The sequence below is a fragment of the Neophocaena asiaeorientalis genome, unplaced genomic scaffold, assembly GCF_003031525.2.
Source record: "Neophocaena asiaeorientalis asiaeorientalis breed wild unplaced genomic scaffold, Neophocaena_asiaeorientalis_V1.1 scaffold136, whole genome shotgun sequence".
NCBI classification, from domain to species: domain Eukaryota; kingdom Metazoa; phylum Chordata; class Mammalia; order Artiodactyla; family Phocoenidae; genus Neophocaena; species Neophocaena asiaeorientalis.
Window position 1 is genome coordinate 5,680,727 of NW_020185333.1, and position 14,891 is coordinate 5,695,617.

At 39.7% G+C, this 14,891-nt stretch overlaps 1 protein-coding gene across 1 annotated transcript in view; it reads left to right on the forward strand.

Annotated features, from left to right (window-relative positions):
- GUCA1C (guanylate cyclase activator 1C) overlaps positions 1 to 10,158 on the forward strand; it is a 32,908-nt gene extending 22,750 nt beyond the window's left edge. The window contains 2 exon segments of the mRNA XM_024735328.1: positions 3,310 to 3,396; positions 9,838 to 10,158. Coding sequence (XP_024591096.1) covers positions 3,310 to 3,396; positions 9,838 to 10,158 — 408 coding nt within the window.
- Positions 10,159 to 14,891: the final 4,733 nt, after the last annotated feature.

A 14,891-nucleotide genomic window follows, 5' to 3' on the forward strand; every position in this document is an offset into this window, starting at 1 on the left:
TTAGGAATCCTTGGCCACCCCCTTGGAATCAAGGGCAAAATTTTGCCTGCACGTGATCCATTTTCTTCAGGGGAGGGAGAGGGTCATCAGATTTTCAAAAGAACTAGGAAGAACAGAAGGATAAAAGTGATTATTTTCTAAATCTTATAGGAAAATTTACATAGGTTTTCATTAGTTAAAATGTATAGCTTAGTGAGTCAAGGAAAGAGAAATATTAAGTAGCTAGTTGAGTTTTTCCTTAAAATGTTTAGAAAGAGAACAAAATAAAAGTAGGGAAACAAATAATGAAAGCACAGAGCAGAAATTAATTTAATAATTGGATACTATTTGTCTTTGATTAAATCAATAAAGATTAAAAACAATAAGATGTAATTTTGTCAAGGGCACTGTGAGAAGAGCGCCCTTACACACAGTAGAGGGAGCATAAATGGATATAACATTCCTGGAAATTGGGTGGTCTGCATTAACAGGCTAAAATTTATCTTCATTTTTAGGGTCAACGTTACTTACTTTTGGTCAGGAAAAACAATAATTAATGTTGCCAAAGATAAACGTTCTATGATTTTACATCACAAAATCATTTAAGATAGTAAAAACAAAAAACAACCTAAAGGAGGGTAATTTTAAAATTAATGCAATGGACTATGTACTTATAAAAAAAATCAGTGGTCTACAAACATACTCTCTATATAATGGCAAGTGAAAGAAAAACAGGGTAAAGAATAATACATACTGTATAACATAAGTTCTCTCAACATATGATACCAGGATGTTAAAATGGAATTCAGCCCAGGTATCAAGAGATTCGAAGGAAGTACTAGATTATAGGCAGAATTTACAATGGAAGTAGTTACATCTTAATCTCACTTTAAGGGTATGAAACGGTCAAGATGAGGGTTTTGGAGAAGGACTGCTGGAGAGGATTTCTTGTGTGAAAGCCCCCACGTCAGTAGCATGAGGGTTTAAGGAGACCAGTGAGGTGTGGCGTGCCCTGCAGTTTGGGGAACATGATGTTCCAGTGTTTGAGTCACACGTGAGAAATCTAAAGAGCAGACCGTGGCAGCAGAGTAGCAGGATGCATTCCTGGAATCTGCTGGGACAAAGGATGCTTGGGTTTCTCCATGGATCAGCTATGGGCCACTGAGAGAAGAAGCCGGCAGAGAGCTGTCTTGGATCTTGTCCAGCTGAGCCACTTGGAGAAGTGAGGAATCCTCAGAAGAAGAAAGCTGGAGGTAGATCTGGAGAGTGGTTCTCAACCAGGAGCGACTTTCCACTCCTATTCCCCCAGGGAACACTTGGCAAAGTGTGGAGACATTTTGGTTGTCAACTGGAGAGATGGGGAGGGTGTGGTGCTACTACTATCTATTGTTTAGGGACCAGGGATGCTGCTAAACATTCTACCATGCACAGGACAATGCAGAGCAAGAAAGAATTGTCGAGTCCAAAATGTCAGTGGTGCAGATGTTGAGAAACCCAGACTTGGAGCCTGTAGAGGGAGCCTCAAGGGATCAGCTGGAATAGGTAGAAATAGAAATACCATTCTTGCATATATGCTCAACAAACATTTGTATACATGATCATCAAAAGCCCTGACCAGGAGTGTTCATAACAATTTTTGTAATAACCAAGAAGTGGAAATAGCTCATGTACATCAACAGTAGAATGGCTTTAAATTGTGGTATATCTTCCCAATGATATACTATAAAACAATGAGGATAAATAAACTATTGCTATGTACAACAACATGCATGAATTCCACATACTTTAAAAAAAGTGCGTGATTCATGTCTAGGGAGTTGCAGGAGAGTCTCAGTAGTGAAAAGGGGGTGGGAGGCCTCAGAGAAATAGTGGTCTTTAAACATCTGCTATCCAGAGAGCTCTGAAACTATATGATCATGACAGTACCTGCCAAGTCAGGGCTCTCCTGGTCCCCTTTTCTCTCCTCTCTCCTGCTGTTCACACTCAGAGGGGTCAGAGAAGGGCTTAGTAAGATGCAGGAGAAAGAGTAGATGTACTAAATGAGGAAGGAAAGAAGGAAACAAACCATGCCTCCTTGCCCTACCCCCATGCTTCTCCTAGAAGAAGAGGGAAAGTATGAGGCACCCTGACATCTCCCTTCAAATTATTATCCTCTTAGGCCTCATCAATCTTCCAGTCAATCCTTCACTCTCACTTATATTGCCTGGAGTTGGGTGATGGACAAATTCTAGAAATTTCATAATCTTTTCTTATGACTTATGCATGCAGTCTAGTATCACTTCAGGATGTGGGAATACTGGATGCCTAGCCAATCTTTCAAGGCTTTCGGAGCCTCTGCAAAGACACTGAGAAACCTTAAAAACTTTCATCTAATAGGCTACCTGTATCTAACCATTACTCTTGTATTATTTGACTGTGAGATCTTAGCTTGCTAAGGCCAAGAGTGGTGCTTTGCCACTGTTAATTATGATTGATCCTTGGATTCAGGATTAGTAATGCTTGGGAAGCAGCAAGAGAGAGTTCTATTTAAGACCATGCCTCTAATTGAAATATGTTGCCAGCAGTTTTTCTAAAGATTCCTTCATGTTCAATCAGGATAGTTATGTTCAAATTCCCAGATGACTAATCCATTCTCTCTCTGTCTCTCTTTCATTTTATTAGGAATTTCTACATCAAATATGGGTCATTTAATTTAATCACCTGGGGCAAGGGTGGGGGTGGGGGGGGGAAGGATGGTTGAATCGTCTCTCTAGGAAAGCTGTAAATGTCATTTTCCCTGCGTCCCCTGATAGCTTTTATGATGAAAAGTTGCTAGTGGGGTGTGAGAAATTCAGTGTCCTTCCAAGGCATGCATATCTGTCTTCCCAGTTGATCACTCTGCAAAAGGGCACAAAAAAAACCAAAGGTGCCAGTGGCAGAAGCCAGAGAGGAAGGATTAGATGCTTACAGAGCATCCTTTTATATTCATCTTAAGATCAAAGATAATTAGTCTAAAATGAGAACACTGTTTTCTGGGTCCAGAATTCTTATGACAGTTACCACTTTGATGTTTTCTCCAATGGGCTCTTAGAATCTTTTGTTACTTAATATGTTGAATGGATCCCTTTGTTCTGTAGAAAAAACCTAGACTATACTCAGTTCATTTAATTTCTAAGCCTCATTACCCAGAACTGATACACAATCTTTTTATCTGTTTTTAACAACTGAAACAGGTTGGATAGCAAAACTGACATAAACAATTGCCCCAATTCTGTCACATTGGGGTAAGAAATGTCACAAAATGAGTTTGCTTCCAGAAGAGTTGAACTCTCTGATTTAGTTTCTTTGCAGGCACTACAAGCCCTCAATGGCCAGCAAACTCTGAATCTTGAAGAATTTACCAACTTGGTGTTCCATAAGATCGATACAAACGATGACAGCAAAGTAGCTACTCACCTTGGTCTCACTTTTCTTACCGAGCAGGAGTTAGGACAGTGTGCGAGATGCCCCATTTAGACAAAAGCATGAACCTTTCAAGCAAACCCCACTTGTAATATCACTGGGGCTTCATAATTTGACCGGTACAATGTTCTCCAGTTGATACAATTGAATTGAATAAATATTTATTGACCATATTTACACTTAATGCACAGGGATTGAGACTTTGGTATATATAAAGAAGAGTAAAGGGAGATAAAAGGAAAAAAAAGTTAGAGAATAGGAGATGAAGGGCCCTCTGCTGTTTGCTCTGGGAATTTCTTTCTACTAGAGGCTTCTCATCAACTTACGAATAAACTTGTTTTCCCTCCTAACTTCAATTATGCCATCTTCTATCAGATTTTTCCTTCCCTTTGGCAGTACATTTCCGGAAAGAGTTGTCCACACTTGCCTCCACTTCTGCTCTATCTTTTCTACATTTCTACTCTTTCTGCTCATTTCTTCAGCTGCGTTTTTTACCTGAAAATCTGGTCTCCTCTTTATCTCAGAGAAGGTGCGCTTCGTCAGAGGTAGGAGTGAGAAGGGAGGGTGTTTACACCAAATGGTTTTAATCTGTAAACTGGGAGATGAGCATATTTGAGATGGAGGCATCATATCTAGGGATGATCCTTGAGAAACAGAAAGCTTGGAATTGTGGAAAATATGATGTTAGTAAGATTAAAAAGGGGTGGGGTTTCCCTGGTGGCACAGTGGTTGAGAGTCCGCCTGCCGATGCAGGGCACACGGGTTCTTGCCGCGGTCCGGGAAGATCCCACATGCTGCGGAGTGGCTGGACCCGTGAGCCATGGCCTCTGAGCCTGCGCATCCGGAGCCTGTGCTCCACAACGGGAGAGGCCACAACAGTGAGAGGCCCGCGTACCGCAAAAAACAAACAAACAAAACAAACGAACAAGTCAGTTCATGTGAAAGCTTGCAAGGAACAGATTCAGACCACCCAGAGTTGATAAGGAGGCTAGGTAAAGCTAGAAAAGAACCAGAAAAATGGAGAGAGGAAGGCCCGGTGAGGCCACTGAAAACTTTATTTGGAATATGCATCCGAAAATGGTAATCATCAAACAGGAGAAATGCCAGAGATTTTGTCGTGTTTTGTTTTCATTTTTAATCCCAGAGGGGCTGCAAGATGGCAGGGGTTGGAGTAGAGAGGATAAACCATTCAACCCAGGGTCAAAATCGTTGCTCAAAGGATGAGTATTCTGGAAGTAGACGGAACATCATGAACGTTTAAGACTTAGCATTGTAAGTGAATTTCAAAAGGACAGGTCAAGAATGTTTGAAAATATCCATGGATCCTGCTTGTAGTGCTGGCAGCGGGTGGGGGGGTGTTGGGGAATAGGAAAAGTGACTTCCCATAGAGAAGTATGAGGGTGGCTCAGTTTGAGGAATCGGAAAACATGTTCCAGAAAACAGAAAATTGTGCAGGACTTTTTGTTTCCTATCTGTGCTGGTTCCTCAAGAACAAAGTATAAGGAACCAATAAAATAGGGAATGTAGTTGGAAGGGGCCTAGAAATAGAAAGAGCTAAGTTGAAAAAGGATGTGAATCTGAAAGAGAGAAGGTGTTGGGCTCAGGCAACTGAGGTTACCTGCAATTCGGGAACTAGGATCTTTGACCTGTAAGAGTATCTCAGAAGGAAGAGGATACATTATGATTTCTGGACAGTTTAGAGATCTAATCGCACAATTCATTTCCTCTGATATAAAAACTTATATTTTAAGGAAAAATATTGGCTTTTGTAAAATGAAGATATCAAATAAACTAGTTACACTCTGGAGTAACAATGAAACACTGTTTCTTGGCAAATGCATATACGGAATTAAAACTGATAGAACTTGCTTTTACATGGAAATTATTGGAGACTGTTGTATTATCTCGTCAAGGGACAGCTGGGTCATTCCATGTATCAAGAAAAAAAGATGCTAAAATTGTTCTGTTGAACACAGACAGCTCGGTGCACCAGAGGACAAGGAAGAGAAAGTAATGAAGACATAGAGGGCTGATATTTGCAGAAGTGTAAAAGGACTTTGCGAGTATTTGACAGAGGAGAATAAAGTGCTTCACTCACATGTAAAGGGAAAGTGAGCATCACAGAGAATATTTGCAGTTGTACAAGCCTAAGTGTATATACCTCAAATAAGATTTCTGTTGTTATCATTGTTATCGAAACATCAGTGTTGGGAGAAATGGGAATGTTTGATTAGGTGTACCAGAATAGTGTTGCCTATGTGCCAACTTATATCTTTTTTGATTTCTCAAAATAAAAAGCAGCAAGCACACTACTGGTATCTGGTGATCCAATGAATATTGAAACCACAGATCCCCAGCACACCCAGATACAACCAAAACAACTTCAGGAACATATATGAAAATCCCAATTTGAATGCCAATTGTCTGCAAAAGAATGACTAACATCAAATCTGTTGGAACAGAAAAATACACAATAGCTGTAGAGTTCTAGACATAATTATCATGGTCATTAGCAAATCAAAGTTAGAAGATTAATCAAAAGAGAGGTATAGGGTTAATGCTAAGATAATAAAATGATGAAGAGCCATAAGCTCCATGAGGGCAAGAGCTATTCTGTTTTACGTACTTTGGTACTTCCTGTGCTCTCACACTTTCTGGCACATAATAAGTGCTCCATAAATAGTTGTAAAATGAATGAGTGTCTGATAAGATGTCATATGAAAAGGAAATGAAGAAATAAAGAAGAAACGAGCAATATGCAATGCTATCTGTAGGAAGAAAGGCCTCTAGGAGACAAGTTTGGAAATTAACATATACTTGAAAGTGCATTGCAAATGTCAAAATATAAACACAGATTGTTTAGCAGAAGTTAATTACCAGTGGAAAGTAGCACTGGGGGGCCAGAGAGAGGTTAAAGGGAGATTCTTTCTTTTTATTACACTTTTCTGTAGGGTTAGTTGTTTTTTGTTTTTGTTACCATAAGCATGTATCATTGCTATAATTCAACAAGTTAGTTTTTATTTTTATTTTATGAACAAAAGCTTCCAGGAAGGAGATCTTGAAGAGAATCACAAGGACAGAAAATTGAAGCTCAACATTCAATATTATTGAAGAATGAAAACAGAAGGGTCCTCAAGACAAGTCAGGATACATGATCAAGCATGAAATTCTGCAGACTTTACTTGGAAGTATAGCAATTGGCATGCTACCATGCGCCGCTTAGGAGTCGTTCTTGACATGATTTAGGAAGATTTATAGATACTGTTCACAACCTCAAGAGCAGAAAGTGTCCAGACAACAAAGCGCCAAATAGCCCAGGGACAAAGGAGACTTAAGTGGCTCGTAATAATAAACCATGCAAGTGAAAAGAGAGGAAATGAAAGGTTATTGAGCAGATATTTCGAGTAAAAGAAAACAGGGACAGAACATAATGGAAGACCTTTTACTGAGCGACTAACCAGAAAGACCAGTGTTTTAGACTGGAACACCATAGAATCAAACTGGGAAACTGGGAACTACCAGGAGATAATACGGAATCAAGTTTCTTTATAAAAGAGAAAAAACTGCAGCGTTTAACACTCTGCTATAAAATACTGCTAAATGCCTCTAGTGCCACCTTGCTAATGAATACAGAACTTGTCATTTAAAATCCTGCATCCTCCCTTGAAAATCTGGTCATTCTTATCTCCTGAGACACTCCAGTCCCACCTTTGCTAATTTCCCAGCCCCAGCACAAATTTTCATGAGGTTCTTATTTGAAAGAATTGAAAAACAATTCCTTGACACAGGTTGGCTTCTTTTCTAGGTTGACTTCTTTAGAGCAAGAAATGCTAATGTGAGCGTGTACAGTAAGTTTTGACTTTTTGGAGGGAAGAGGCAATTTTTGGGTAGTGTTATAAGAACATTTAAGATATTAATGGGAAGAAATACATGATCCATAAATATCAACAAAATAACCAGATTGCAAAAACAAGACTAAAGACAATATTCGAGCAGCTGTCCTATCACCAATTAAACTGCTGAACTTGGTAGTGAGTAATGGAAAAGCATCCACAGCACTGAACTTCAGAGTCCCCAGGAGTAGCGAATGTGTTCACCAACACAACAAACAGCCCTGAATAACGTGGATATAAATTATGTGCATATGTATATTTCAACATATAAAAACTGTGCAATTCTGAATTATGCCTGACAAAGATTGATATGTGTTTTTAAATAGAAAAAAAAATAATGAAAACTCAGACATGATTTTAGGTCCTTCTGAGTCCCATGATCTCCAGCTCAATCATCTCTCAGCAGCTTCAGCTCTTGGCTGGTCGATCTTTTGATGGGAAGCTTCTGGATCTGCACAGGCAATCCTTTCTAGGGAGACCCAGCAACCAACCTTCTAATTTGTCTGGGCATAAATCCACAGGCAAACTGAAGAGGATTAGGAAGCAATGTGTAAGAATATCAGAAGAAGGAAAGCAATTCGTCAGCCTAGGATTTCTGAGCACCTTCCACATTCACAACCCTGGTTGGCTGTGCTGGTGGGGCCGTGTAGTGAAGGAAATGGCAGTTGTAGTCAGGGCTTGATAAATGTTCGGAGAATGAATGAATGAATGCTAAGACCTAGAAGGAAAAGAGCGAGGAAAACTTCAAAATAAGTATTTAGAAATAGTAAGCATCATAAGTTGCTATAGGTAGAGGTTGGCTTAATTTGGAAAAGAGAAATTCTTTTTTGGTAAGTGATAACATGGAAAAAGCAAATATGCAGAGTTCATGGTATTTTGAAAAACATGATGAAACATCAGCGAAAAATTCCATCTTTTAAGTTGTTAAAAGAGGAAATATTAAAAGTTGTCATCACAAGAAAAATATTTGTAACTATGTGAGGTGATGGATATTGACTAAACTTACTGTGGTAATCATTTTACAATATATACATATCAAATTATTATGTTGTACCCCTTAAACTAATATGTTATGTCAATTATATTGCAATAAAAAGAATCCGCAAAAAGCATTTTCTTTCTTCTCTTTTCCACATCAGTAACCTGCATTGCTTTTCAACACAGGCAACTATCTCCCAGCACCTTCCGATACAGCTTCTTTCCTTGCCAGCAGTGAGAATGGAGAAGTGTTATTATAACTAAGTGGTCAAAACAGATTTCAGCTCCCCTATCTCCACTCCCACTTCTCTGTTGGTCATGCTGAGTCCCTAGAAGTTTGAAAAATCTTTCGGGTTGTGAACTTAGCAGTGTGTTTTCCCTTTGCAAAGGATGGTTATTCTTCTGTTACTTATGATCCCCTGACTTTCCCTGGGATACATAGGGAATTCTAATCCCACCTGCTGTTACCGAGGTTTTGCACAGACTTCTTTGGCATAAGGAAAACATAAGGAACAAAGATTAGATTTCTCTGTGAAAAAAAAAAAAAAAGACAAAACCTATATTAGTATTTTGCCATGGAAACCAAAAGGAAAGTATCTTATGAGAATGTGATGATGTATGCTTTATATTTGAGCCACTATTGTGGCATTTAGATAGTTGTCTTTATCCATTAAAAAGTACAGGGAGAGTATAACACTTGCTTTCACTTCCTGCTCACTTTCTGCCTCAGGGGCATGTTCCCTAGTTAGTGACTCAGTGTACTTCGCTTGTCCTTGGTTGACCTCCCACCAAGCCACAAACCCTATTAAGTACAGTCTCCTTAAGATCAGAAAATTCATCTGTACCTTTCAACTTGAATATGCCCATAATTACAATCCAAATGATTTAAATCGAGAACCCCTCATGCCCAACCCCCAAATGTTGAAAAGTTGTCTTGTAGGATGAGGGTAGTGGGAAACAAGTCAGCAGGTGCCCATGGGTATAAGGCAATAGTTTTATAGCACTGGGCTGGTCAGCATAGACCTAAGGCTTAAGTCAAGGTGATACAATGAGAAATCAAAAAATCAGAAAAGGAGAGGAGAACTAGGGAATGAATAAACGTTTAACCTTCTGCACAGCTTTGGATGGTCCTTGAAATTATTTCCTCAGGGAGAAGAATATTGAAAACAGCCTTGCAAACAGTCATTTCCTTCTGATCTTAGAAGTCTGCAATTTTCATGCTCCTATGACTTGGTCATAGCTTCAAGATTAAAGGTCAAATAATCAATATCGTGTAGAGATGTAAATGTATATGTGAACACAGGTACATTACCTGATGTTCTCAACTCAAAATGAAAAGAGATTTTATTCGTCACCTGTATTTTCACCTAACAACCCTACCATTGAATGCTTTTCTATATAAGGACATTCAAGGAATTGAGAGTCTGGTTGAGATGAAAGGATATAAAAAGACGAATGTCGATAAAAATGCCAGTGAATATATTGTATATGCTAGTGGGTGGTATTAGACAAAGGCTCTTGCTAATTGTTCTTTTACTATTTTATGGGAGAAGTGACTTTAGAAGAATTTATCAATGGCATGAAAAAAGAATAGCATCTTCTGGAGGTTGTTTCCAAGAGTTTCGACCTTTCCAATGTACTGAAAGTAATCTGTGATGGGAAACAGCCAGATAGACGTAGGAGAGAGGCTTCTTCCAAACCATCTGACAAGGCTTGTCTAGGGAAGGTGAAAATGAAGTGGCTATGGGAACGCCTTAGCCAGCTTTCATTGGATACAAAACTTTCAGTGGAGAAGAAATGTGATTTTCTGTACATACGTGCTATTGATTTCAGGTTTTTATTATCATTGGTGCCCGCTTATGAATAACCCACTTAAGTCCCACAGAGACTGTCATAAAGATCCTAGACAGAAGCAGTGTTGCTTCTGTTTATACATTAGTCCTCTCTCCGCAGATTAGAATGGGGTGATTAAACTGAAGGATTGCCTCCATAGCTATCAGTTCAAAATAGAGCTCGCATGTATGTTTTCTTGCCCACCTAAGTTGGTCTGCATCTTGAAATAGAACTGGATTATCTGGGCAGTGTCTCCACAGCTTAGCATTCTTAGACTAAACGTGCATTTGGCACATGTGTTTGCTGCCTCGTGGCTCTTGTCGCATCTGTATATTATAAGTGACTGAGTTCCGGTCTGTTGAGAAACTTTTTTTTTTTTCTGCCCTTTTTCTCCTCCCCTACTCTGAACGCTGTCTTGAATCAGTAGTAATGTCCTGCTCCGAAGGAAAAGTCTTAAACTATGTAGTAAAAGGAGAAAATTTCCAGCTGGGCAATGAGAATGTTTCCATCTGATTTGTTAAAAATCTGGGTCCAATTGTGCATGAAAATGCGATGCATCATCTGTAATTATTATGCCAGTTGGAGGTTTGATCAGAACAGCAGACAGCCAGGCTGTGCAACAATAAGCACTTGACATTTCAAACAGTCCTGACATTATAGCTCTGACATTTCATTTTTTATATCCTTTCCCAAAAATGAAATGATGAATGGGATTTCTTGATGGGTTAGAACTTTTAAAGTTTTGGGTTCTATATCACAGGCCCATTAGTACCTCTGTCAATGCCATGCTTCTTATGGAAGCACAGTGGAGATTGAAGAGGAGATGTAAGCTGTCTTTATGTTAAAAGCTTCCTAATTACACTTTCAAATTTGGGTTAAAAACACACAACTTAAACTACAAATACAGGAGTGGACTGTCCCTATCTCCTCCATAGTTACAGATGTGGATAAACTATAGATAGAGTTATAGATGAGACACACATGGCAGTAGAAATGAAGTGTAAATGGAGGTAGGAAAGTTATAGGCAAATATATTGATGAAGATACAGATGAAGATCATATAGATGGAAGTAGAAATATTCTAGGATCTTCCAGTAGGCTTTGAGGAGATTTACGAAGTACATAATGTAATGTAAAATATGTTGAAATAAAATGATCACAGATAAAGTAAGGTGAGAAAAATCATTGCAGCCATAATGCCACAAAGTCCTGCTCATTTGGCGAAGGTGGGCTACCCACTGGACTCTGAGCTCCCTAGCAGTAGAGGTGAAAAGGAAAACATCATTACAGTCTTACCCCAGCATCAGCCCCATCCTGCAGTAGTGGTTGATTTCATTTTTTTTTCACCCACATTCCTCTGAGGCACCCAATATCCTTTCCACATAAAAATGGGTCCCAGTTCCCCCTTCCAGGCTTCTGTGTTCTAATAACCTCAACCCCTTCCCTTTGTTTTCCCAGTCTAGGATGGAAGCTGCTCCCTGCCATTTCTGTGTTACTTTAGTGTCCTCCCTGTGCTTTTCCAGTCCTCCAATGTCTTTTAAACCATTTTTTTGTATTAAATTCTCTCTGGTAAAATAATTGGTGTGTTTCCTGTTTCCCTGACGGGATCCTGACTGATCCTGGGCCCTGACCGATTGAAGGGTCAGTCCTCTTTAGGGTGGGAAACTCACCCCTTCCTTTCCCTCTATGTACTGAGTCCTTACTCTGGAATTGTGCTGAGTGGGCTTGTTTAATACTAATAGCCCAGTGATGTGACTGTTATCCCCACTTTATGTCTGGTAGCTGAGACTCAAAGAAGTGATCATTTTCCCAGATTATTGCCTGATAGTATCACATGTTACAGGTTGAGCATAACAGGGAAACTGCTGGCAACAGAGCAATGTAGTCAGCAGGACCCCAGCCCAGCACCACAGAGAGGAATATGGAAGGATGGGTTTGGAGCTGAGGGTTTATAGCTTAATTACCAGCACAGATGGAATAGGTGGGACAAGCCCAGTAGACAACTTAAGGACACCTCCCCACCCATAGGTACCATAGTAAGAGCATCCAAGCTCTGCTTTATCCCAGGTCCCATCTACCACTTTATGCTTTGAACCCTGTGGTTCTCAGGTGGCCTTCTCAGGCTCCAGTCACCCTGTTGCCTCCTTGGATTCTCCTCCTCCATTCATCACCCGCTTTGGAATCGTGACTGGTTTGTTTAATTTACCAGGTTTGGTTTCAGTTTTTTCTTGGATGCTGCCTCTTAGATTTCTAAGCTCTGTTCCATCACTATACCCAGCTCTCACTCCAGATCTACCTCTTCTCAAGTTGACTCAAGGCTTATGGAGGAGAAGTGAGAGCAGTACTCCCTTCCCTTTCCAAAGAATAGCTTTGTTCATCTGTGAGAAGGGTAGGTAAGCCCACAGGGCATACACTTGTCAGCTTCTTAGGAAAATGGGTTTGTGGGTATAGTTGAAGGATGTGAAGATACTAGCTGTCTGTTATTAGAAAACAAATCATAAAATAATGTCTACTACATAGTTTTGCTGAGGATGGTCCTAAGAAGGAGATGAGCTGCAATTCAGGTACAAAAGAATTTAGATTAAATCATGGATAGGTGAGGTCAAAAAAAAAAGCTGGAAAAACAGAACCATATTCTTTCCTTCCAGTCTGCATCTCTTAAGACCATATCTCCCCAAAGTCATGTTCTTCTCTATGGTTTCTTCTGTAACTTAGCATTGTGATGCTCAGTCCAAGGAAATAGTCCTAATTGAAATATGAGGTCATGTTACTTTAATGAACTGAATATTTTAAAGTAAATTTAAATTCCTCCTTTAGATGATAAGCTTTAATCAGAGCCTCTGCCCAGTGATTTTTTTTGAATTTTTATTATATTTATCAGAATTCCATGTGTTTCCCCACTAATGGTTTTACAGTAAAATTTCAGGCAAGGGATCCATGACAAGTAGGGACTGGTGTGTGAAGAACCTCAACAACTTTAACTTCTGAGACTGTCACTCCCATTTATCAAAGGGCAGTAGAATTATAGCATCTAACGAGATCCTAGATCTTCCAACGTATTTTCCTCTTTTTAAAAAATAATTCCTTGATGTTTTGAAGGAAAGTGACTCTATTTTAAGAAGAGAAAAGGATAAAAGGGAAGGTATTAAAGGAGCTAATAATCTTTACCTTTATAAAAATACCCGCCCCTTAAAAAAGAAGGCTGAAGTCCTATCACTCACATCTCTCTACATAAAGATGCAGCAGAAGGAATATGGCCTGTTTCTTTGGCCCAAATATCCACAAAGGAAGGAAATAAGAAGGGAAAAGAGATGAGTGGCAGCTGGCGCAAGATGAGAATGAGCTCTCTAATGCAATTTCTCTTCTTTCTCCTCAAGTCAGAGACTGGTGTGTAGTTGTTGCCTGCCTTGGTTCTTTCTGGCACAGAGAGGGGACACTGCCCCTAGAGAAGAGTCTACTGACATAGAACTGTGGTTTAAAGCAGAAGAGTATGCTTGTGGGGACAGCAGAATGGTTTAGGTGGGGCAAATATTTCCTTCATTTTTCTTTCCAAAATGTATTGGCATAAGTGTAATGGGAAAAGAAATGAGAAAATATGGTTTGTTTAAAATTAAGTATATGTCTGAGAGGCAAATGAAGAGGCCTAAAGGAAGGGTTACTGCATTAAAGAAACAAGATGAGTGCTGGAAAGAACCTGCCTCCTCTGCTCCCTCCCTCACCCACCAAATTTATATTAGAGTAACCTTTAAAATGAAAATGAAATACAGAAAATTCCTGACATTTAAAACCAAGCTACAGTCTTATGCTTGCTGAAGAAACCTAAATCGTTAAAACAGTGTGGACAGGGAGTAGCTTTTTCAATACTCAGAGTCTGTGGGGACAGCTGTAGGTAGGCAAAATTGGACATCCAGACTAAACCCAGGGAATACAAAGTTTTATCAGTAGGATGACTGACAAGATTGAGAAAAATACTTGGGGAGGCAGAATTGCTTGGTGGAAAGAGCAGTGGCCCGGATTCTTGTGACCTTTTGACAAGCCATTTACCCCTCTGAGTCTCGGTCTGCTCAGCTCACAAAGCAGTGTGGGTGTCGGGAAAATCTCTGAGGTCCCTTCCACCTTTAGTTTTCTATGATTCCATGACACATTCATAATGCAGGGAATGACACCTCAGTACCTCAAAAAGATTAGTTGCTTAGAAACAAAATTTAAGAGAAAACTTGTTTGACACAAATTGCATGAAGCCCAGATTTCTTTAGACTCATGGCCAGTGAGTTTCAGGTTGCTCCCTGTGGGCTCTATGTTTCCGTTTGTTACTTTGGGGCCTAACCCCTCAATCTGAGTTGCTCCCCATCCTGAATGGAAGGGAAGATAATTGACAGGCTGCCTACAGAGAAGTCACCTGAAAGTCTTTTTCAAAATAAATGTTTTGATATCCCCGATATCCCTGGTGATTCTAATGCATGACCAGGTGTTGAAACCTCAACTGCCCACATCTCCTCTCTGAGATACCCACCCCCGCGGTCATCCATCCACACTGTCTCCCAGCATTGATCTTTTTAAGTTCTTTGGAGCCATGGAGTCCTGCATACTTCATTTATAACATTCGACAAAAAGATCAGTCTTGCATGTAGGCCTGCAGACTAATTTAAATCCTACCTCCCTCACTCACGAACTGTATTACCCTTTAAGTCATTTTCCCTCAATGTGTCTGAGTTTCCACACTCATGAAATGAGATTAAAAATACTCCAATGAATTGTTATGAAGAT